The 26,285-nt window shown below is 36.2% G+C and overlaps 2 protein-coding genes across 2 annotated transcripts in view; one reads left to right on the top strand and one right to left on the bottom strand.

Moving 5' to 3' along the window:
• Positions 1-262: 262 nt before the first annotated feature.
• LOC145660919 (histone-lysine N-methyltransferase SETMAR-like) lies at positions 263-6,857 on the bottom strand. Its single transcript, XM_081726354.1, has 2 exons — positions 6,518-6,857; positions 263-330 (listed from the first exon to the last, which is right to left on the bottom strand). Exons 1-2 carry the CDS (start codon positions 6,855-6,857, stop codon positions 263-265), a joined length of 408 nt encoding a protein of 135 aa, XP_081582480.1.
• Positions 6,858-7,086: 229 nt separating this feature from the next.
• Positions 7,087-26,285, top strand: part of LOC145660918 (endoglucanase E-4-like) — a 54,526-nt gene continuing 35,327 nt past the window's right edge. Inside the window, exons 1-2 of the mRNA XM_081726353.1 lie at positions 7,087-7,130; positions 24,766-24,935. Coding sequence (XP_081582479.1) covers positions 7,087-7,130; positions 24,766-24,935 — 214 coding nt within the window. The remainder of the gene's footprint in view (positions 7,131-24,765; positions 24,936-26,285) is intronic.

Below are 26,285 nucleotides of genomic sequence, written 5' to 3'. Positions count from 1 at the left end.
AACACAATTCAATATTTAACAAAGTATTAATAACCTCTCCTTCTACTCTTTTAAATACCTCCATTAAAACCAGCGTTGCCAGACTCACAGCTCTTAATTATTCCAAAACCTGATCGAAGTTATGCTAGATTGGGTCAAATTATGCTAGATACTCATAATTACTAATTCAGAAGTTTTTAAAGAAAAGAAAACCAAAGTTGAAATGCGATAACGTACCTTAAAATACACAGAGCGCAAAAATACGAGAATAGAACTCAATACTTCAAGCACCAAGTCTTTGTAACTCAACTAAACTAGTGCAGACATTGCCAGACTCACAGCTTTTGGCTTCTAAGAAGAATAAGGAAATAAAAATATATTGTATAAATGAACGCAAAGTGTTTGTTTACATATTTTGAAAGAAAATAACCTGGTTGTCAAAGATTAGAAAACCCTGGGTGGAGCTACCAAAAAAATGCATTTCTGGGGTGAACTGGGTCAAAAACATGCCGAAAGACCTTTGAGTCACCTACATTTGTTTCATCAAGAAGCTACCGTCTGCAATAAAATTCATTTTCATGGTATGTTTCCATTTTACATTAATCTTGTAGCTGTCATAAAAAAGACCTTGCTATCCAATCTTTCTATCTACTGTTTAGATTTTACAACTTCTTGTAAGCAAGAAAGGTATCACCATCCATGCAGCACTGCACTCTAGTGGACAAACAGTGAACCTCCTTATTAAAAACTTGTATTTTGGCGCACTTTCCCTCCCTGTCCAAAAGAATCCGTTGTTTCGGAAGCGGCGAAACTGGTTTTTCTTTTATGTCAGCGGGAGGGCGATAGCAGGTAGCAAGCAAGACGTCCCAGAAAGTTGCGCAACGTTCAACTGCTTGCAAGACGGAAAAAAAATGTTTCATGACCCTTTCAAGACTAAGTGTACACGGTGAAATATGGTAGGATTTCAAGATTTTTTTATGACAGCTACAAGTTCTTCTAACGTGACAAATCCCCTTTCAGAAACATTTAATTTTTTTCCCTCGCCTCTTCTCTAAAGATATCGGTAAAGGGATGACCTCCTGCCGTTTCGAACTTGCTTCGAACAATAAGGGTGCCTGTATGGTTTACCGATTGTATGAATCAATTTGACAGGATACATTTCTGCCGTTCTTTTCCTTCCCGTTATTAACTTCTTTCTCATCTCCAGGTTTTGCGACCTTTTGATAAACTTGCTGAAATTATGCTAGATTTGGGCAGGATGCTAAAAGCAAGATGCTAAATGCTAAAGACATGCAAATTATGCTAGATCTAGCATCATTATGCTAGATCTGGCAACGCTGAGCCAAAGATTAGTTAGATTAAAATAGAACACAACCTTACAACAAGTGAAACATTTGAACTGCTTTTTCTTTCCTTTCCTTCCTTACGGAAACTACAAGTGACCTACAACTTGTTACTTGTAGCCACAAGTTGTTACAAACACTGAACATCCACAGCAATACCAAAGAAACCATACATGCACAATTCTTCTATTTTATATTATTAACATGTTTTATTCGTTTACTGTTCTTTTTCAATGGAAAGAACAAATTTGTATACTTTGTACTCATACGAATTTTATACTAAAATAAATCGTAATGAATAAAGGTCTAAGCTTCAATTAACTTTTGTTTTCTTGAAAGGAGTTCTCATATTCGCCTAAACAATATATCAAACAGAATTTTGTTCTCAGCAAGTCTCCGAGATGATTTACTACGCTGAAGTACTTGAATGTGCAATCAATATAATAAGGATAATCCATTTTTGTACTATTCACCCTGGAGAAAGCATTCAATAATACGTAGCATGGGAGATTAATTTGCAAATTACTTGGAGCAATATTCGTTCTTCACACGAGAAGAATATAGTTTATGGAAAACATTTAAGAGATTGTATCAACACTTCAAACTATCAGAATGTGTGATGGTGCAAGCTCGATTCTAATAGGATTACATCAAAAGCAAAATGAAAAGGACAGGACACTTTTTCTTCCAAAAATAAGTGTGCAGGGGAGGACGCCGAGATCTCTCCTGGCGTGATTCGTGAGACTTACACGTTGTATTGATTCTCTGGGCTGTTAGGCGTATTTCACAATAAACTTACATGCTCATGTTGCAGGTTTTTTGCTGCTGACTGTACAAACATATGTCGAATTACGAAGTTTTGAGGGAGGATTCGGAGCCTTGAGTGCGCCCATGGTGCTCACACAGGCCCGTATCCACGGGGGGCAAGAGGGGGCCGCCCCCCCCCCCTAAATTTTTCTTGGCCCCCCTAAAATTTTCAGGGAAGGCTTGCAAAAAAAACTCATTAATTATATGTGTAAACACTAAGAATAAAATGCAATATAAAAGAGATTATTTCAAGAATTTTTCCATTTTAACTATTTGATGAACACTTCTAAACATATTTTAAAGGAGTTAAAGTAAAGTTTATCAGACTTCTCGAATCTCGATATGAAATGACACAATACGTATTGAAGCAAGTTTTTACGAAAAGAAGGAATATGTTCATAATACTTCATGCCACAGTTGTAATAGCGATCTGGAAGGTAGGAGACGAAGTGTGAAGTGCTTCTGCAAGCCAAATCATAAAAACAGGAGCAGGAACAAAGCCTTTATCTTTTGTCGATTGCAGTAACGGCGGTAGGTTATTGTTATTGTATTGTGTATTTGTTGTACATACATGCATTGCAAAATCCTAGTCAACAGCAAACCTTAGATTAACTGTGGAACAATTAGTTGTGAATTGAGTTAAGAGCTCCGAGTTCCGTTAAAGGCGATTGATTCTAGTAGGGTCCAAATGATTGTGGTGTGCAGTGGCGTATTTACGATTTTGTTTCGGGAGGGGCTTTGCTAACTTTCGGGGGGGGGGCTTTGCCTGGAAATGTAAAAATTCTGCAAGATATTTCATTTACTTTACTATACTAAGTAAGATTTCGGGGGGGAAGCTTAAGCCCGGAAGCCACCTCCCTAAATACGCCACTGGTGGTGTGATATGTAAAACAAGCACTGTGGTGGAACATTCACCGAAAAGGTAATGGTTGCAATGACTTTCATATGTTTGTTCTCGCAGAAGAATAAAGTTAAGCTAAATTACCTTAATTAGATGAGTAACTGAGCAAGTGAACATATTTAACGTTTAAGTTTAAGGATTAAATTCCGGGTTGTGGAGCCAGGACTAGTAAAAATTTGGAAGATTTCGAGGAGAAATTAGGTAGCAAAATGTTTTGTATTGTACTTGGGGTGGGGGATCCCGTGGAAGTAGCTAGTTTTCATATAAAAACGTTGTAAATTGGAACTATTTCTTACTCACGTACGCGTAATAATGTTTTAATTCAACATTAAAGAAGCAGTGAAGCTTTTACTCGATACTAGATGGATGGAACGTTTTACTTACATTGAGAAAAATCCGTTCTCCGGACAGTGGTATATTGTACAAATATACGGAATCCTCTTGCTTACTACAAAAAGCAGAACGGAGCATACGTTATCCGTATGCTACATAGGCACTGCCCTTAGGTGTTACATCATGCCGTTGCAGGATGTCTGATGTCTAACAGTACATACATATATGTATGTTTCCTTCCTCAGCTATATGTTATATACGTTCATTTGTATGTGAGATCCTGACCGCCTATATTGTTTCATACGGAAAGTATGGATGGATGGAGCACTTATACAGAAAGTATTATAAAACATGCGTCTTCAGTTATACGCTTGCTGTACGTTAAGTCCAAAAACTACAGGATTTACAAATGTAATCTATGATATTACGTATGCCGCATACATTTTTTTCTCAGTGTAGCTTTGAATAACATTATAGTATTTTTTAAAGCTGTTTTGGTATGTGTCTTCTTGGTATAGTATGCAGGTGGTTTATTTATATAAAACGAGTTTAATTTAATATTTTAAACAAGAACTTAGTATAAATATCTAAAAAAATACAACTGTAATTGTAAACAAGGGAACTACTTCAAAGTTATCCATCCACCTAATTTTCAACAAAAACCATAATAAAATCTACAATCATCAATTTCTACTTAAACTTTCTTCATTTTATGTTCTGTTACGTTACCTCGAAGGCGTGAGTACGGGGGAGGAACCACAATTACATATGGAAATCCATTGTTAACCTAAAGGGGAGACTGGCAGGCCGCGCGGAGCACGGTTGTGTGTAGTTAATGGGGAGTGCGGAGTTGAGAGGGAAGAACGAGTGAAGCGAGAAGCCGAAATAAGCAGGGATAACGCACTACTAGATTACTTAGGTTAGGTTATGTCTACTTCGCACTTACCTTAGTACGTACTTAGGTTTGTAGAGCTCTCCTATCTCAAGCAGAAACTCGTGAACGATTTTTGGTTGTCTTTGTTCTTTCATTCATTAAGCCATGAATATTCAAAAGATTAACTCTTGTCCGGGCAAGATATTTTTGTAACGTAGACGGGCAACTGGGGCTTACCACCTCTATTAGCCTAACCAACTCGATATGTTCATGACTTTAACTTCGACTAAAGATAGAAGAATTCAGAATGGTATGTCATCGAAATATTTATGGTTATTGAGAAATTCGAAAAAAATATATGAAGCTACTGGGCATGGGAGGCCCCGCTTGCCCGAATAACATCGTGTTTTACAAATGTTCGTACTGTCAATTTACATCCAGCGCAAAGATCCTGTACACTTGCAGGCATGTTTACTCGAAAATTATCCACAATCCAACCGTCCTGAACCTAGAGACAAGTAGTTCCCTCTACTTGCGAATTAGTCCCGTCTTTATAACCGCTTATCAAAAGGTATTACACATAAATTACGCTTCACTTACATGTTATCAAGCACACAAGCAATCAAATTATCAAATTCTTCTAGGTAAATTTTAAAAATTTTGATAAAAATGGAAGGGCAACTTCGCAAGTTAACCCTAAACAAAAGCCTAAGTAAAGTTGAATTTCCTTATTTCACAGTAGATCATCTCTCGTTTTTGATCTTAATGTTAGTATTACATGTGGGACTATTAAAACATTTATATTTTAACTCTAATTCGTGTAGTTAGTCATATTCATTTAATAAAATTCACTTTTTTCCATGTAGATTACAGAATGTTAACTTAATGTGAGTGTGTAGAGGGGATATGAGAATAAAGTAGAATCAAAATACTTAAATGTTCAAGAGCAGATATGATGAATTGCTTATGTTACTATTTGATGAACTATAAAATGGTTGGCTCGGGCCTCCCCTAACTTCTACCGGGCCCCCTCTACATTTTTGGGCTGGCTACTGGCCTGTGCTCACACTAGTTAAATTCAGCATAATGTTAATATGTTTCTTACAGTTCTCATACTTATTTGCTTTTTCAATCGGATGTTCTAAGTAAAATACAATTTCACTGCTAATTCCCTTCAAACAATAGGCAAGGAAAGCAAAACAATAATATTTTCACTTCATAAGCTGTCAGCCACTCATTGTTTTAAATTAACTTTTAAATGTCGACACTGTTTAGTTTTCACCTCCAGATGATAGCTAGTTAACTTTGGTCGATTATGTTCTAACGTTTTTCTAAACTTTCGCAACCTATCAATGTACTACATGATATAGAGTACATAGCAATGACTCAATAAAATTCTCTATAACCTAGCACTACAAACCTATAGAGGAGTGTATACGGAAGCATACGGCGTATACCCACCTAATATCGTTATAGTTCAGCATATATTTCCTCTAATTCAGGAACGTAATGGAAGTACCAGGTAACAAGGAAACTTCATGCGGTTTCAGTACAAAAAAGAAAAGTTCCAAAAATGCGTTTACCTTATGTTTATTCCGCAAAATATCCACCATCCGCTTATACAACCTTCTCCCATCGTTTTACAAGCCTATAGATGCAATTTTTGAAGAAATCTTTGTGTTGGTACTCAAAAAACTGCACCATCGCGTTTTCAACCTCTTCTCGAGTTCTGAATTGTCGATTGCGCATATGGTTGTCCATAGACAAGAAAAGATGGTAGTCTGATGGAGCAATGTCTGGTGAATACGCTGGATGTGACAGAAGTTCACAGCCGAGAGAAGAAATCACCTCGAGGGTCATCTTTTGCTGTTTGAGGTCTAGCGTTGTTTTGGTGGACAAGAACACCCTTCCTATTCACTAGTCCAGGTTGTTTTTTTTGCAAGTTGTTCGGCTACTCTTTGCAATTGTGCTGAGTACATCTCTTTGGTTATGGTTTTACCACTTTGCAAGAACTCATAATGAACAATCCCAGCAGTAGTCTACCATACACACAGCATCACTTTTCGCTGATGAAGAGCAGGTTTTGCATTTAAAGGCATGGAGTCATTTGACGATAGCCTATGTACGAGCGTTTTTTGTTATCGTACATTACCCACTTTTTATCACAAGTCAAAACGCGATCCAAAATTGGACAGTTGTTGTTCTTAGTCAGGAAGGAAGAGCAAATGTTCAGTCGTTGGAGACTTTTCGCAGCAGTCAGCACGTGAGGGACCCACTTACTCAGTTTCCATGATTTTCCAAGCTCATGCAAGTGTACACGAATGGTTTCATCGCTTAACCCAAATCGTTGAGCCAGTTCTTGACACGTTTGACTTGAATCCTCTTCAATTGCTGCCTTGAGTTGGTCCAAATCGAGAGATTTTGGTCTGGCCAATCGAGATTTGTCTTCAAGTGTCTCATCGCCGGTCGAAAAGGTCTGAAACCACTTTTGAGCTTTCCGTTCACTAATTGTATCTTCTCTAAACGCTGCATATATTTTTCTTGCTGCTTCCGCACGTTTTGTGCCCAACTTGAACTCATACAGTAAACAATCCCTGATTACTGCGTTCGACACAGACATGGTTCACTGCGAATATTTGATCTCGAACTGTCGAATGCGAATAAGGATAGGTACAAGTTATATTTTTGAAAACGGTCGAACGTATACTAAAAAATTCTACCAATACATAACTGGAGCATATGGGAAAGAAATAACCTATAAAAATTATCAAACACATTTATAAATCAAACAGTACACCACCACGCAACATATTTTCACTTTTGAAAATTTGGAATACATTGATAGAATCATGTCTATGCATATGAAGTACAATCTCCGAACTCTGCGTATCAAGTAAGTTACGCTCCCCCCCCCCCAAAAAAAAAATAGGTTACCCCAATACAGAAGGCAAGATTTTACCATTGTAGTAATGTTACAAAATACAGTATGATTCCATAAGCTATTTTTTTTACATATATTTAATTTATTTAGGTAGGAAAACCGTATCGGAAAGAAAAATCAGAGATAATACAAAAAAAAAAAAAAAAAAAAAAAAAGACGAAAAAAAGTTGAAATGCAGGTATATACTGTTTTAACTTAAGAGTCCCGGCGAAGAGTTCTAAACTTCCCATCCCTCTTACTTCGCCTTCGGACACCCATAATTTTGTCTGTCCCATTAATTTATTTTTATTTTTAAAAAAATGAGACAAAAATGAGCAGATAGCTAATCCTACTTCAATTAGAGGTCAGTAACTCCGAAAACAGGAAAACGAACAAACCTTGGTAGATATCAAGAGCTTTAAAAAATAAATAAATAAAAATTAAATGAACATTATCAGTTTAACATCCCTATGCGCTTGAGGCTAAGGGAGACCGATGTTTAACGCAAGTGAATAATGATGGTAAAATAGGTGGAATGAGATTGTGGGAGGAAACGAGAGAACTTTGAGAAAACCCACGGATACGATGTTGTCTTCCACAAACTTATCTGACCAGAGAACCCCTCACACCAAAGCGAAGCTCTCTACCACTGCACCACATTGTCCCCTAACATTAAGAGGAAGTTGAGTAAAATATTAAGAATTAATTTAAGTTATAGGATTGCAGGAAGAAGAGCAACTTAGAGGTTAACTTCTCTTTCAACACCATTGATATATGAGTAGAGATGCAAAAAAGCCGGCTTTTTTGAATCGATGGTTTTTTGCACATAAAAAGCCGGCTTTTTGGGAAAAAAACGAGAATTTTGGAAATTTTGGCTTTTTTCATTTTCATGATTTTTCTGTTTAAATAGCTTTCTTATAGTATACTCTCAAGTTAAATAAGATTCCATGACCTGAATGCTATATTTCGCTCTGGAATTCGCCAACATGATTTATGGAGCACATGGTTTATGAATTAAAGTAAACATAAAGTACGTAGTATTTGAGGGCAATTTTAGAAGCTATTTAACTTTATTTTAACTTCTGAATTATCGACATTTTTCTTCTCTAGATCATTTCTTTTTAGTCATCCGTGTTTAACTTGTAAGAGCTTAGTATTCTAGCTTCTAGCACACAATTAAACTTATGTTTTTCAATATATCCATCAGAGCGTACGTTTTTCAATATATCTGTCAGAGCGTCCTTCCACATTTCCATTATACTGTAGTTGTGCAATGATTTAACAATAATCTTCCGGACACAACCTTGAATACCATTTGATAGAAATAATCAGTATCGGATTTAGAAAAATATTTGGGAGGGGTTTTTCTGAATAATGTTTGTTTTTTCTAAAAATTCCTAACTTTTATTTGAGAAAAGCTTAAATTTATGAGTACAGGCATAACAAATATTTCGTTTCGCTTGTATACCAGCTATAATCTTCCAGATACAACCTTGAAGCCCATTTTATACTGATAATCAGTGGCGGACTTAGAAAAGTATTTTGGGAGGGGCTTTTCTTATTAATGCTTAGTTTTTGTAAAAATTCCTATTTTTTTTTATTTGGGGACAGCTTGAAGTTTATGAGTAAAGGCAAAACTAATATTTAGTTTGTTTTAGAAATTCCGTAATTTCGGGGTAGAGGCTTCAATCCGAAAGACATCCCCACCCTAACCCTCTTCGCAAATCCAACACTGCTCGTAATTAGTAATAACAAAGATTTAAAAGCGATTAAAAAGGAAGTCGGCCAGGACATTCACAGATGGAATTAAGAAAAACTTTTGTTAAAATGGTCGAATGCGGGGTTGAATCCCGGACTTCACGATAGAAACGCGAAAGCTAACCACTCTTTCATGTTTGTTGTGCAGTTGTGCTTAACTTAAATGTATTCTCTCTCTCTCTCTCTTTCTCTATGGCCACAAAAGCTCTCCATTGACTTCTGTTCTTATCGAATTCAATCCAGTTTCTATTCTGTATTCCTATTTCTGCTAGATCCATCTGAATATTGTCCTCCCATCTGGGCCTAGGTTTTCCTAATGGACATTTCCCGATTGGATTTCCAGTTAAAACTTTGAATGCGTTCCTACTTTCTTCCATTCTGCCCACCTGAGCCTCCTAGACTTGATGACTCTAACGGTGTTTGGTAAACCGTATAAATTACGTAGTTCCTCCTTATGAAGTTTTCGCCATTCCCCATTCCCGTTCCTCTTGGGTCCAAATATCCGTCTCAGAATTTTATTCTCAAATAATTTCAGTCTGCGTTCTTCCCTCAGCGTAAGCGACCATGTTTGACAACCATAAAGCATAACATGCAAGATGATCATTTTATATATTTTAAGCTTAAATTCCTTGACAAAATTCGCAACGACAAAATATTTTGAACTGAATAATAACAAGAATTTCCTATTTCAGTCGACATTTAATTTCTTTGTGGGTATGATTTTGGTCTAGTAATATTGATCCAAGATATTTTAAAGTATCCACTGTGTCGAAAGTATTAATTGATATTTTAACGCATTCATAAATAATTTGCCGTATTACGATCCTTGTTAACTTCCTTGTATTTAGATTCCTCTGCATTTACTCATGTCCCTACAAGTGTTTAATAAGGCCTCTGCATTTCTTTCGATCGTTCTATCAGATTTACATCATCAGCATACACCATAACCTGGTGAATACCATTCAACTCTAGGCCCTGGTTCCTATCTTTGATTTTTCTTATAGCGTACTCCGGAACAAAGCTGAATAATAACAGCGATAACGCATATCCTTGTTTCAGGCCAATCTCAACGTAGAAGTTCGCATTTTTCTACTTGGACTTTACTCTAGGATTCATTTAAACACTTAATAAATCTAGTGCTTTTTCGGTATTTCAAATTCTGTAAGAATGTTGTACAATGTTTCCCTCCTAACCGAGTTGTAAGCCTTTCTAAAATCAATAAACAGTTGATGTACTGGGTAATATATTCCCATTTCTTTTCGAGTATTTGTCGAATGATAAATATCTGGTCGATTTCGACTAAATCCACATTGATAACCTCCAATAATTTCATCTGCGTATGGGGTCAATCTTATTAATAGAATGTAGAGAAATGCCTCGATAATTATTACAACCAATTTTGTCGTCTTTCTTGTGAATTGTAACAGTGACTGATTCTTCCACTCTTTTGAAATGTATTCCATAGTTTCGTAACGATATGTTGAATTTTCTTGTTAAAAATTCGTTAAACATTCAGAAACCTTCAGGACTGGGTAAACCGTGATGGTGGTTATATATTCTACAGCCTAGGAAACCATACGCTCAGATGAACCGTTTATTACGTATATGATCCATGAACAGAAAATGCGATACTTCCCGATTCTGAACAAGCTTAAGGAACATTCAGTGCGTTACAGAATTTGGAGCTTTACCGATTGTTCAGATCCGAAGCACCTGATAGGTGGTAACAGATTATTACGTATGTGATCAATCATTGAAAAATTTGTTCGAAATATTCATACAATGTATATGAAAGTTAAAACTTAACTGAAAAATTTTAAGAATGTACAGAACCACCCGAAACGAAGCTCTTGATGTGCAGATTTCTCTCATGTTTTTCTTTATTTTGCTTCAAAAAGAGGGTGTGTGATATTTTGAAGTAAAAATACTACATACAATTTTGCTAGTTATTTGTGTCTCTTTTTTAAAGTACTTATTGTATATAAGAGGTTAAAATATTATTACATATATTGATTAATCCTACGGAATTTATAATGTAAATATGTTAAGAATTTTAAAAAATCTTTTCGAAATTCATGGTTTATTTTCGGTTTTATATTATTATCTGGATCAACCACTAATTAAATGAGTATTTTTGTTGTAGAGAAGCGAAACAAAGTTTGCTTTATCAGTTTAAAGCAACATTTTCAAAAAAGCCCAAAATTTCCCAACCAAAAAAGCGAAACAGAAAAAAACGAGTTTTTTCCAAAAAAGCCGTTTTCGAGCCCTTGCATCTCTATATATGAGGCTCAAACATACAACTTAACGTGGAACTACAGCCGGGAATTGAACCTGGATATTTCGCGCCGCGTTCCAGGAAGAGGACTACGACACTTCGGGTAGAGAGAGAAAGTAACTGGTAGATAAATACTAATTAAGCTTATAAAGAATATAAAGGGAAAACGGAAGAAAGGCTTGTTCTGACTTTACATTGAAAAGTATGTGACAAGAAAGGGTGGCCAAGAGATTCTTTGAAGAAATCAATTATCATATTATCGGAAACAACCGCTCGGTGATTCTTTTTTTGACCTAGGCGCCAGTTGTGAAAATCAGACGATGTAATAATAATAATAATAATAATAATAATAATAATAATAATAATAATAATAATAATAATATAATTAGATACATACAATATATCTACATATTTTGGCCTTAAATTAGGTAGGCGCCAGAATCGTATTTCCAGTCGGGATGACGACCTCATTTCCAGGATTTTTCAAGTCCTGATTTCAGGTATTGAACTCAAATGGAATGAGAACTAGAGAACTATTAGTTTCATATCACATGCTTTGAATACTGAATAGAAAGTTGTTATTAAGTGCCAATAAAGAAATAGATTAGGGACAGTTTGGACTTGTTATGATAAGGCTATAACGAGGTACTACTGACTTATTAAGGATAACCGCTAAAAGACTTATTGAAAAAGACAACAAACTTATATAGTGTTCATTCAAGTAGAAAATACATTTGAGCACTTGAACTGAGAACGCTGAAGAAGATTAGACTGGAATTGATCTTTCGAAAACTTCTAAGAAACTTATCAGCTTGTCTAGAAAATATTCAGCCTTTTGCGCACGAGGTTGCGTTAGTGCTCCAAATCTCATGGTATATGAGTGGCAGCGTGTCAATCCTAACGTCATTTGGCAGCTAATAGTTGAAGCTACTAGATGTGAAGAAATTCTTATAACAATGTACAACACGAAATTTATCCTTTGCTTAAAAATGTTTTTTAATGAATTTTTGCAAACAAAACACGAATGTGCGATTAGTTCCTTCATATCACGTACAGTGAATTCCCTAATTGTGAATTCGTTTACTGGTTTTACCCAAGCGCTTTTTAAAAGTAATATCGTTATCAGCTTAGCATTTTTTTAAAAGAATATTATACTGAATCATGTAGTGATAAATTTGTTACATAACAATCACGGTGCTGGTACTACTGAAGAACAAGAGCTGCCATCTGTTTTTATACTATACAACATATAAAGGTTGTGCTTTGCAATTGGAGGTGTTTGTAAAGTTTTAATGTTTGTGTGAGTTTCTACCAGTGAGATATATAAGGAGAAGGAGACAATGTATCAGAATATTCCATCAGTAGAAGAATAACCCTGATTCATTTTGTTATATACTGTATGTAGTGAACTGACGTTGAAGAGTCAAAGAAGTAGCCTTACCCCTGTGATTAAAAAAGCATATGAACTGTAGTTTGGATACCGAGTAGACGATTGAAATAAGCGATGGGCACCACTATCTTTCGCAATTCTTGTTCCAGGAACTTGTGAAACTGGATACAAGGAAAGCGAAGTGGGCTAAAATTTGCCGTACCAATGATTTGGAGGGAGCCCAGAGACCACATAAGTAACTCATACTTTTGTTTGAAGGATGTAAAGGGCTTCTCTTCAAAATCAAAATATCACATCAAAATATCAAAATCAAATCAAAATAAAGCTTCCGAAAATCATAACTTTTATGTGGAAGAAGGAAGTTCAGGCAACAACGAAGTCAACTTCGAGCCTCCATCTCTCTCTTCTGCATCACATCTCATCATACAAGAAGAGTTACTCGATCATATACGGAACTTAAAAATCTATCGAAAACAACAGCGGAAATCTTGGGCTTTCGACTTCAGGAATGAAATCTATTGGAGAAAAAACTTCAAAATCAGCACATTGAGAACGCGACAGAGTTTACTTTTCGGAGACAGGAGGAATTGTAAAATGTTAATGGTTTATTTCAGGATTTTGGCCATGAACACTATCTAGGAAATTGGCAATTGTTCATTGATCCATATAAGATCGTCTGAAGGTACTGCTACTCCATAATGGTTATCCTTGTTCATTCGTTCCAGTGGCGTAGGCTGTTCACACAAAGGAAACATGTAGGTAATGCGTGACATACTGCAGTACATTCAGTTCTAATACGTTTGAGTGGCGAATATGTGGAAACCTTAAAGTTATTGGAATCCTTAGAGGCATACAACAAGAGTACATCAAATTTTGTTCCTTTTTTGTGAATGGGACAGCTGAGACAGAGTTAACCATTGCGTGCCGAAAACGACCATCAGGAAAGGAATATGTTCCAGGAGTCAAGGACGTATCATGTCAACAATTCGAGTTTTTCTTCCTAAAGATGGTTTTCTTCTCCCATTACATATCAATCTAGGTTTAATGAAAACCTTCGTCAAAGCATTAAATCGAGGTGGCCCAGCTTTCATGCACCTGAAGAAATTCGCAAGCTTAAGTGACGCAAAGACAAACGAAGGCGTGTGCATTGGCTCACAAATAAGAGCTGTCATAGGAGATAGTGAGATTGAATGTACACTATCGAACATAGAAAAGGCAGCATAGCAAGTATTTAAGTTATTATGTTCTAATTTCCGTGATAACACTAAAGTACCAAATTATGAAACTGTTATTAGTGATACGGTTCACTGCTTCCAAACCACGGAATGTCACAAGTCCTTGAAATTACGTTTGTTGGAATCATATTTGGACTCATCTGTTGGAATCATCTTTTCGACAAAATTTAGGGGCTGTTAGTGATGAACATAGAGAATGGTTCCTCCGCTACGTTGCAACATTTGAAATGCAGTTCAATGAACGATGTAATAGGAGAATGCTTGCTTAATATTGATGATCTATCATCAGAGAGATTCCTTCAGATAAATACAACAGAAGATTACAATTGCCATTTCCGTATAAAGTTGTATAGATTGTTGTTTGGATGCGTAAAATGCCTGTCCTATGTATGTCTAACAAGGGACATCACCCAACTGTCCGGCTCCGATTTCAAGGTTTTTTTTTTTTTGCTGATAGAGGACATGTATGTATTATTTGTTATGACAGAAATTTTTTACCATGGCGCATGTTTTATATTTCTCTGTAATTTTTAAGAGTTGTGATGTGGTTATTAGAGATTACTGCAGAAGTTCCTTACTACCCTTTGTAAACGGAGTGTTAATGAAAAAGCAACCATGTAGATACATATAAGGCCTAGGGGGAAGTCGTCTGGTAGGTATGACCTTGACGGTAGCCATATTAAAATCCGCCATTTTGAATTAAGGTCAAGCTTTTGAAATGGGAATAGGGTAATGCGATACATAATTTCGGGCTAGAATTTAATCAGAAAGACAATGGTGAAGTTAGTTTTAAGATACGCCCACTTGGGGAAAAGTTACAGGCATATTAGTTGTTTATACTTACTATGTGCGTAACTACCTTACCTCCGCTTCTAACCCGCGTATTAAAGATAATAAGTAATATTTTCACCGCATGTTAAGATTCCAACTGGCACTTTGCAAGAGGAACCTATGGACCTATGTGACGTAAATAAATACAAATGAAATTAAAACAAATTGGTGTTATACGAACACAAAATTATCAAGAAATGTAGCCTACACGTTGCGCAAACGAGAAACAATAAATTATTTTTAATAAATACAACTTTAAAGGAACAGCAGCAATGATAGAAAATATCAAAGAGGCATAATATGACTGTTCCCAACACAATGTTTGTACAGCCACTTACAAAAGTATCTCCCCTCTAAGTGCTCTAATTCCATTACTTGGGGTCCAGGTCATTTGCAGTTGTGGGAACGCCTAGGCAGATGCAACCCAACTTACAATTAACTTTTCTCGGCACTGACAGCAGTTGGTAGCACTGAGTCAAGTCTTTATGCAAATAAAATTGTGAGTAGGTGAAGCACGAAACATTTCTCCATTCTGAGATCAAATTCTCTGGTTCAGAGCGTATTATCCAATGAAGATTATATGTTAATCCCAATATTGCTGTTTATGTAATGTATTATTTCATTATATACTGTATATTCAAAGAAATAAAAACACTGATCACACATGAATCAGAACATGCTTGAAAGTAGACGAACATATCAAATCTAGAACTGCTGGAAATAAGTTTGTAAATCACTGTCTCCATTGACAGATCTCCAATTCTTCTCATTCGAACATCTTTTTCTTTCTAGGGAAGAGAAGATCTTGCTTGTCACACTGAGTATGCATTGAAATTGAAATTGAAACAGGAACACTTGAAAATGTTTCAGCCTGGCCGGGATTCGAACGCGTGTCTACCGAATAGAAGTTCAATGCGCTAACCACTCACCTACTGCACTACTTAATCTTCCACCCAAACTAATACCTAGTTAAAAACGTTTCATGGAAATATATAAACAAGATACTCAAATATAACAAAAACAAACAAATATAAACATAATATAAATAAAAATATAAACATGAAAATATAAGCAACTTGTGAAAGTGTCGTAATGACTTACTCCAGATTTCCTGTTTAACTCAAAAAGAAATTATATAGACGTTCCTCAATGAGGAAAATATCACGAAACGTTTTTCAAGTTGAGGCTACGTCATCGGTAGAGCCGTAACTCGTGGTTGGGCAACTGCCCACCCAGAGAAACTCGCTGTCGTTCGAGGGTCCCATTTTGAGACAAAATTTTCTTACTCCACATATGATACAAGCATGAAATTAGAAATGAAGCATCAAATAGGGTCGCTACGTTACATAAACAAAACATCACACAAAAGGTAAATAGAACAAAAATGAGTCGTGGACCCATTTCAGTAAAAAATGTCTACTATTAGGGAGTCTAGAAATAATATTTATTCGTATGGCTTTGAGATTTATTAATATTGTACCCTTAATAATTTTGTCATAAATCGTAATAAATCCTCCCCTTCCTAAAGCTCTCTAAGGGTCTGTCCTACCACACCTGGCTACAAGACATGAAACTACACAACCTCAATAAATCAATTAACAGATAATAGCCCTATTCAAGTGTACAATCACTTCGATCTCTACTTGGACATACATGAGGGAGCAGCAGTGGCTGCTGCTAGCATGGAATAAAAACTTGAATTTAGCATGGATTATAAACACTTTTCACTATACATTTCGATCCTATAAAATTCTCTCTTTTTTCTTAAGGCGGCCGCGGTGGCTCAGTGGTTGAGCGTTCACCTCTGGTGCTTGGGGTCCCGGGTTCGATCCCAGCCCCTGCCAAGTGGACTTTATGGTGGACAAACGCCGTGTGCGTGGGTTTTCTCGGGGTTCTCCCGTTTCCTTCCACTTTCTTCATTCCACCATTTCATTCATTACTCATTATCACCATCTCCTTTAGCCTAACCGGCACAACCGTGGGACGTAAAACTAAGATTTCATTTCATTTCTTTTCTTTTTTCTTAAGTGAATTTCGTTTCACACTCTGAAACTACTGTAGACTTGCAAACTATTTCAATTCAGTACTAAAACATCAAGTAGTACATCTATTGTCGCTATTTATTACTATTTTTGTTCTATGACAAGTTTTGAAACCGGAAATGGTTAATTTCAACCACCTCCGGTTTGAATGGAGGATTAATGAAGAAAGTGGAAAGTAACGAAAATGGAAAAGTAAATACATTCAAAAGAAAAATTACAGACTACAAAAACGCACTAAAAATAAGAAAATGAAATCATCGACTTCACCAACTGACTTCAACAAAAATGATAAAAGGAGAAAGTAATAACAAGAATTGTAGGAAACAACAACAAAAAAAAAAAAAAAATGGATCAAAAGATCGCGATCTTGGACAATAATTAGTTTTTGGATCAGGGGCCACAAAATTTTTGAACGGCCCCTAAATCGAGTATTCTTCTTCTTCTTCTTCTTATTGTTATTATTATTATTTTTACGGAATAAGCACATCATATTGAGTTAAGTGATAGTTTGAATTTGACTACTGTATATATAGTTCTCCAGATATAAGGCCTACAAGAAAATTTTTGCCTGAAATATATCCTGATTATTTGATACAAAAAGCACAAAATAATTCATTTCTATTGTCTATAAAATTTTTTGAAGTGTATGCCAAGCCAAACACATTAATGCCTCATAAAATCACAATGCAAACTAATTTTATATTAGGTATTAATAAATTTATTTAGCTTAACACAGACTTCAATAATTTTTGTAAATAATAGATATTAATTATTTTCTGCTTTTAAGTACTTTATTATTATTATTATTATTATTATTAGTTTCTAGTTTATATCGATTTTGTCTTACCACTTTTTAGCGCTTTATTGTTTTAAAAAGTGTTATTGAATCCGTAAATCTGGCAACCCTGTCTACGGTAGAGGGCTATAGTGAAAACGTTTAAATTTGGGGGAAGTGTTTTGTCAGTGATGGTCAAATAGGCTTACTCATTATAATAACGCGGATTATGTTCCTGTTTACAAAGAGCAGTATGTAGCAGGGCCACCCACAGGGGGGATGTATGGCGCAAGCTGCGCCATTGAGAAAAATTTTGGGGGGGATTTTACTCTACTTTCGAACTAGCAATTATACTGTCGGAATAGCATTAAAACACGATGTTGAGAAACTAATTTTCAAAAATTTTCCGGGGTGAACCCCGGTACACCCTGCTTTGATACTAGAGGAATGAAGTACCGCGCAAGTAGCCGTATGAAAGGAAATGTTGGTTCGTTTTAAGAGAGAATGGCCGCCCACAGGAGGGATGAATGGCGCAAGTTGTGCCATCGAGAAAAAAATTGGGGGGAATAAAAAAATTAGGGAAGAATTTTACTCTAATGTCGAATAAGTAATTTTGCTGTCGTCAGAATAACATTGGAACACGATGCGATTTTTTTTTAATCTCGAGAATGAATCCCCCTACCCCCTGCTTAGAAACTCTATGAATGAAGTACCGCGCAAGTTGCTATATGAAAGGATGGCGCCAAGTTCTGGTAAACAACAGTTACAAACACTCAAGGAATCACTTTCAATTTTAGATTTGAAACTGCCTATGTTGTCTGTTGAAAATTATAAAGTAGTTTGACATAATTGTGAGCTAGTGGTAACCATACAGACAACAGCTAAGTTTCAAATCTAAATTTGAAGTGAGTCAGTGAGTGTTTGTAACTGTTGTCCACCAGAACTTGGCGCCTATTTTTGTGATTTCAATTTTTTTTAAGGCCACTCGTACTTGGCTCTTTTACAGGAATGTTTTTTGTTGGGTATCACTTGTTTTTGTAGGCTTATTTCGAGGATAATATTTTCTTTTGGTATCAAACTCAATAACTTGTAACTTGCGTCTTACTTTTCATGTACAAGGGAATTATATCAATATTTTGTAAAGAGAAAATAATACTACTAATTGTAAAAAAAGAATACCTGTGCCATACACAGTATGTAGAAGTTTTTATACCCTTCAATATCCTTATAGAACATATTTAGTATTGTACACTACCAAGACTACTAATGAAAGTAATGCCATTTTTATAGTTACTACTGCCCCTACTACTACTACAAGCATTCTATAATACTACCACAAGAAATAAAAACAACAACAAAAATAACAATGACTAGTACTATAAAAACTACTTCTACATTGGGCAATTGTTTTTAGAGGACTTGAGTTTTGAGGAGGGAAGAGATTATTAGTTTTGGGGGGGAGTGCGCCATCAGCTTTGGGGGGGATGGGCACCCCTGGTATGTAGGACATTTCAACATGATTTCTTCTCACAGCATTAACAAAATCAGATATACCAGGATTTGCATGTGGAAAATAGAAGGTGAAGGACAAACGTCAAATGTGAATGCATAGATGACAACTGTCAACCTTTGAAACATACATAAGAGCAAAGTAGTTTGCTTGTACGCATTACATGTGGAAAAGAGAAGTAACCATGGAATATATTCCCGTCAATCACACCCATAAAATAACTGTAAGATATATTATTAGACTTGTTATGGTCGAATGATGTGTCAGTTACAGTATTGTCTGATGATTCACGCTATGTTATTGTTAATCAATTGAAATGTCACTAAATGTATTTTCGTAAGTGTACGTTGCCCACTGTGGGCTTTGTGTACTTGCACGTGTAGTCGAAGAACTTAATACGTAAAACGTGTTTATATATGTTAATTCATTGTATGTAATAGTCTATATAGCCTATATATATAGTCATTGTGACTTATGAACCCCTATTATAAACATTGCCTTTACTGAAAGAAGATATTCCAAATCATGTGGAAAACAGCATGGCTCTACACGTTCCTACTAACTTCAGCTCATCTTGTAGGTATGATTAGTAGCTATATTAGGGGGCCACAGAGGCTGTGCGCTAAAGCGCTTAACTCTGGTGCGTGGGTCCTTGGTTCAATTCCCGGCCAAGTAAGTTTATGGTGGACAACATCGTATCCGTGGGGTTTCTCGGAGTACTGCCATTTCCTCTCACTTTCTCATCTTCCGTCATTATTCACTTGCTTTAACATCATCTTCCTTAGCCTGAACGACATAATTGTGGGACGTTAAGTTGAAAGATTCTCTGTTGTTATATTGATTTATTGATTATATATAAACTCGGGGAAGTCTTTAGGTTGGTTGATTTGCAGTTTAGTGTAGGTCTATATAAGACGTGGAACTATTACTGAACGTGGTAATCGAACTTGGGACTCCTGCAGCGAAGGTGGAGTGTAGTTCGAAACGGTGTTGTTTGCCATGGTGTTTTCATTGTTGATTCATCAGATATCTTTATCGTGAAAAAAGACACATATCTCATATAACAGCTAAGGATTGCCAAGCACCTCTATTTTTAATTTTTCGTGAATAATTGATAAGTGCTCTCGTCTTCGAGACGAAAGGTCTCATATAGCTATCATCATTGCTTAAAAAAAAAAAAAAAAAAACTGAGTTTTACGGCAGCTTCATAAATTGACAAAATTGCATTTTGTCTTTCAACGTAATTCTTAATATTATCTCTTTATACATAATGTTCTATTTATACGTTATGCCAAGTTTTATATACTTTAGAAATTTATAGATAATAATTCGGGCTGCTTCAAGAATAGGAAAACTTATAAAAACATCAATTGTAACAGTAGTACACATGTCAACTTACGAAGCTCAAAGCTGATCTGATGTAGCCCTTCTGCTAATTTTAACTTGTCCTAATATAGTGGAACTTGAGCTTGACAATGGTAAAAGTCGCCATGTTTGGGTACATTACTTTTTGCGCTATTTAAAATTAACTAATTGTAGGAGTCTGGATCCAATGGGACTATTCTAAAATATATCTGGCCATAACATCATTCAACTCAACGACAGAAATTATTCAAACTTGAGTTGTGATCTCAAATAGTTTCTGATAAACGATAAGTTACTAAAACGTCCCTCTCCTGAAACAACAGACTTTAATAGATTAATGAAAATTTTAAATGCAATGCAAAGTTCAAGGAACACAAAATGTAGCCTCAATTTATATTCCATTGAGGAGAAGAAGCAATGAAGGCTCTTTATTTTCTATTGACTTGGTCAAATCCGGAAAAGTAGCTGCACCCATTAACTTGTAGATATATTTTTCTTTGACAATTCTGTCACTTAGATCATCAGAATAGGTTGTAATTAATTTGCTAATTGCATTACTGCCATCCAAGTTGTTTATTATGAGAATGACTTCAAAAGTTGTACAAATATTTCTAATTTTTTCACACCGATAATCCATCTGAAATACGATCTTATGTAGATTACCATGAACCTTGAACCTTAAATTTTCGTTGTGGTAGAGTGTATGAATTATCAGGCCAAAGCCCTTGTCTTCTGTCTGAGTTGAAGCTTGAACGTTGTTGGTTCACGTATATGTTTCAAAGGATCGAAACCAGGGATAAAAGTGGATCTGAAGAGGTACGGGGACGCATTACGTCACGCCGTCCCCCGTGCCTACCTTTGCCCATTGTAATTTTGTTAGTAAGTGGGGGACCCCACGGATATCTCCTGGAAGCGGAGGGACAACGTCCCCCTGCCTTCCCCCACACTTTTACCCTTGATCGTAACTATCGCGATCCCTGAAGTGGTCTTCTTGTCTACGTTGTCTTAAGGCGGCTTTGGCATTCGTACTTTCCTCGAGGCGTTTCCTTGTTTCTAGGGTGGCAATGTCTGAATTGGTGATTCTGGGATGTTGATGCAGAACTTTGTCGATTGGTAGTGACGAAACTTTAAAGAAGTGGTATTTTCAGGTCCTCATGCATCTGTAATATACGAGTGAACATGGAATAACCCATTATTGCCCTAGCTGCCTTGTTTTAAACCACCTAGAGGTGGCGCAGGTGACAATGGAATATGTTGGTATGCTGGCTGGGCATACATTAGGAGGGGAAGGAAACAAATTTCATGGACGTGATGTCTTGTTCTAAAGTGAGTTGAAGACTAAAGAGAATGAGTAAAATAGCTCTGAATCTTTGAGTGGCTTCCTTGGCTGTTGCCTCCAGATAGTTCGCAAGCGTCATACGGCTATCCAGTTGGATCCCAAAGTATTTCGCCTGTGGTTAAACATTGATGTTTGTTCCATGAAGTGTGAAGTTGTATTCCCTCTCTGTACTATTAAGTTGGAGACTCTAGCATCCACTTAAGTTGGAGACTCTAGCATTCAAAGTGGAATGCTTGCAGTTCAGGTTTCCTCCCTCTAGAACACGATGGTCTGGTCTTCGGAGAACGTGGAAATCCGGAGCCTGGAGAGATGCCACAGGTTTTTTGTACAATGAGATAAGTGGAGAGGGCCATGCGGGGAATTATGATGACCTTGATGGCTTTTATTGCATCGAGTGATGGCAATTGCAAGGTGTCGTGAGCGATAAGTCTTTTCACAAAGACAGTCCTGCCGTCATGCATCCTTGTTAGTCGGTTCGATTCATAATGCACTGTGTCTCACTGAGAGAGCTACATCGATATTATCATCTTTGATGACAAAATCTGATGAGCTGTACTTGCTGTTCTTTCATATCATCTGCATTCCAAAACGCAAATCTAAGGTCCCGGGCTATTGTTGAGTTGTGTTGATTTGGAGTTTAATGCCTCTTTCAGCAGCGAGAGCTACATGAGACGGGACCTACTGATTAACGTGTAATTCAAACCATATGAGCTCCTACCGGCAATCGAACCCGGATATCCCATGCCAAAGGCACGGGTTATTGTTGAGTTGGTCTGCGCCACCACCAAGGAGATTGGTAGCAATTTCAAGGAGTGTTGTCCACTTTGTGACTTTGTGAGACGGGATCTTTGGCGGGTTTGATTTTTCGAAGTCCTGTCTTACGGTTCTTGAGGAATTTCCTGATTTTAAGGTTCTAGAGCAGTTGCAAGACCTCCTTGATAGTAACTGCCAGGGATGATTCTTGACTTGTGTCGTGGGACACAGAGTCGACTGTTCATGATTGGTGGTTGGCTTCATTAGTGTTGATTTGGATGGTTTGTCTTGAGTTGGTTCCTGGGATATCGTAGCTAGTAGACGGTCCTGGAGCTGCATACTGGATGGATTCTGCCGTTAGGTGTTCGTGTTGTTTGGTGGATTCAGCAATTAGGGGAGGGTAACTGCTGCTTAAAGGTCTTCGCGGAAGTGGAGTAGTGTGCATTTGCTGCATCTTGTTGGGCTAATGTTGTATTAACTATAGTTGAGCTACGTGTCCGTTCTGAGGCTTGTTGTTGATTCCCAGAACGCAGCCTTGGTAATTAGCAGGGTGGTTTCCCCGACATTTAACCCACTTCAGGGGAACGTCCCCGGCAGGCACGTAGCCAGGATTTCGTAAAGGCGGGGGTCCGTGACATGAAATACTGTGGTCATCAGACCAGGGGCTTGATCATTCTAAACTATTTTACTCGCAACATATCTTGGTTTGTTCAGCCAGGATTTCGTATGAGAGCGGGGGGAAGGGGGGAGGCGTGACATGAAATACTGTTGTTATCACACCAGGAGCTCGATCGATCTAAACTATTGTACTGGCAAGATATATTGGTTTACTAGGACGATAAAATGAGGATATGTTAGTAAGTATTTTAATAACAAACTATGAAGAAATCTCCAGTAAAAGAATAAAAAAGCATTAAAAAGAGTTTACAATATTTACGTTTTTTGCTTTGTTCATTCAAATATAACAATTTTCCTTTCATTATGATCTCAACTATTATAAAAAGTGCATATCCAATAGTGTCTTGTAAAATATTTTACAATATCTTCGTTCCTTTCTCTGTTGAATCAAATGTTAAAACTTTCTTTCCACAACTTTTTGTTTTCTTTATTCCGCCAACTACTGTCTGTTCCAAATGACAGGTTAAAGGAGCAGCAGAAAATTATTTCTGAAATAACATCTTTGATACTGCAGGGAAACGACGACGAAAAATTATGATAAAAAATGTCCACACTATTGCAGAACGGCACTATGCTTTCCAAAGCTTGAAATTTCCCTGACTAGTAGTATAAATTCTGAGAATTCCGTAACTTTTCTAGAAATTTTAAATTCCCTGACTTTTCCAGAATATCGCCACCATGTATTGCAAGTAATACAAATCTCATAAGAAAGAATAACTAAAAGCTTGCTGTAACTTTTTATTTTTAACGCTGATTCTTCTTTTCCTCGTTTCTTTTTGTTTAATCCTTCCTCAATTTTTTTCATTTCTGGTTTCGAAGGGGAGGGTCCGGACTCCCCTTGTCTACATGCCTGGTCCCCGGAGATTTTGAGACAATCTTTTGTATGGTAAGATCCGCTACATTTGACGAAGCGGGGGATCCGCTACATTTGAGGTACTGCATGTCAGTAGGGAATATGACAACATTTAATTTAAAGCATATACATTGTAAAGATATGAAAGATTTTGCTGAAAAATGACACCATTTTATATGAGATGATATTCCACATACTCTAAAACATGTTAATACGCCTACAGTTAGGTTTTGACAATGATGAAATCACACCCAAGATATATTGTAAATCACAGGTTGATTGAGAATTTTTGGTCTTCCACGTGATATAATACAATATTCCAAATGTGTTCGTAGTTTAATGATTATTTACTCAGAGAGCAAGAGTCAGAAAAAGAGACTGAAGAGATAGGTCACTATAAATAGCAATGTGGCCATTTTACTTAACCTTATGTTCTGACTTTTGATTGGACATCAACTTAAACCCTTAGAATAAAGCAGATTCTAATTTTAAAAGCTAAACGGGAGTTATTATCGAACGATTGTAGACTATAACAAAGTATCCAGAGAAACAAGAAACTAAAACTTGAAAGGAACAAGATACTTAAAGGACCTATAATTTACGATATATATAAAGTTAATTGGTAAACTAAAATGCTCATAAAAAAGAAACAACATAAACTAAAATCTTCCATATGAGTTTACGATACAAGAAAATGGAAACATTTCTAATTTTAATCTCTGTTCAGAGATTACAACGTAAAATATTGAATTAAATATATATATTTTAAATACCGAGCTTTGCTAATGCAATATAATCGTTCTTTTCAGCTACGCAATATGATTATGGTGAGGTAATAGGGCTTTCTCTCCTTTTCTACGAGGCTCAGAGATCAGGAAGATTACCAGTCGACAACAGAATCATTTGGAGAGGAGACTCTGCCTTCAATGACATGGGAATAAACGGAGAGGATCTTACAGGAGGATATTATGATGGTATGTGACTACTTTTAGTTTCGAAAGCTTAGAGAGATCACACTATAATCTATTAATTGAAGGAGGTTTTCAATTGTAATATGCATATAACATAATGTAAAAATAATAATATGATTTAATATACACGTTTTAAGAAAGTTATTGTGGTACATCTACAATTTTGACTCTTCCTAAATTTCGTTACACTTCTTGCGATACGCTAGAATGTATATCACTTTGTTAGCTAAATCATATATGTAAAATAAACACAATGCATAGTTAGATTACGTTCGTAACATAAACGTTTAATATTTTAATGAAGAACTTTGCTTACCAAAGTATCTCTCGTAATGAGAAAATTATTTTCCTTTGAACATATTCTAATCACGAGATAAACCTTTAGTTTTTTCCTTGGAAAGTGTTGGTGACCTATCAGGTAAACTTTGTTTTGGACAAACACTGTGTACGTGGGTTTCCTCGAGGTTTTTCCGTTTCCTCCCGCTTTCTTCATTCCACAATTTATATCATCTTCACCGTCTCCTTTAGCCTAGCCGGCATAACCATGGGACGTAAAACTCAAACATTTTTTTAAAATTATGCAGTTTTCTTCCGAACGACATATTATCTTGAAGAATATCTTGAATAATCTGACCTCAGAGAACCTTTAGGGCTATCTAAAAATCTCCTGAAGTTGAATGGAATAATGTGCTGCACTGCGATGTATTCTCACTTACAATTGTAAATTTGGAATTGAAAATGTGCTCTTAGGTTTTAATTTTTTTTACTGTTATACGTTCCTAAGTGCTATTGCTTTTTTTTGACGTGCTACGTACCACGTATTACTGCTTTTTAAACTTATTTTCTTGTCACATATTTTATATTTTATTATTTGTTATTTTATCCTTTTTATGTTCCTTGTTTTAATTTTTACACTATTTTTGGTTCAATATCTTATTTTGTCGAAAATATACTCGTACTTAAACTTCGTTTTATTAGAGTATTATTTTGAATTTTTATTGTACAGAATATACGAATGAATTCCTTATCGTGATGGGCAAAAATAGTTTCGTTGCTTATGCCCCCATTAAACTCACAGTAATCAATCAACCCACAAGTTATCTAAGTAATATTAACTTTATTTTGCGTAATACAGACGTATACGAACCAATCACAAATACATGGTACTAATATCCAATATTGATGGTGATAACACTGATCATCTCATAGAATACATATGGCTTTTACAATTCCAATTCCCAGACTGCATAAGCCATTGTTAAAGCCATTAGTCATGGCAATTGTTTTCACAGATTGACTTAATAGTAAATAGTAACTGATATATTACAAAGTACTGTAGAGCTCCTTCGTGGC

The sequence above is a fragment of the Thermobia domestica genome, chromosome 9 (genome assembly GCF_964235325.1).
Source record: "Thermobia domestica chromosome 9, izTheDome1.hap1.1, whole genome shotgun sequence".
Taxonomy (NCBI): Eukaryota; Metazoa; Arthropoda; class Insecta; order Zygentoma; family Lepismatidae; genus Thermobia; species Thermobia domestica.
The sequence above is the reverse complement of the archived record's forward strand: the minus strand, read 5'-3'. Positions and strand labels throughout refer to the sequence as shown.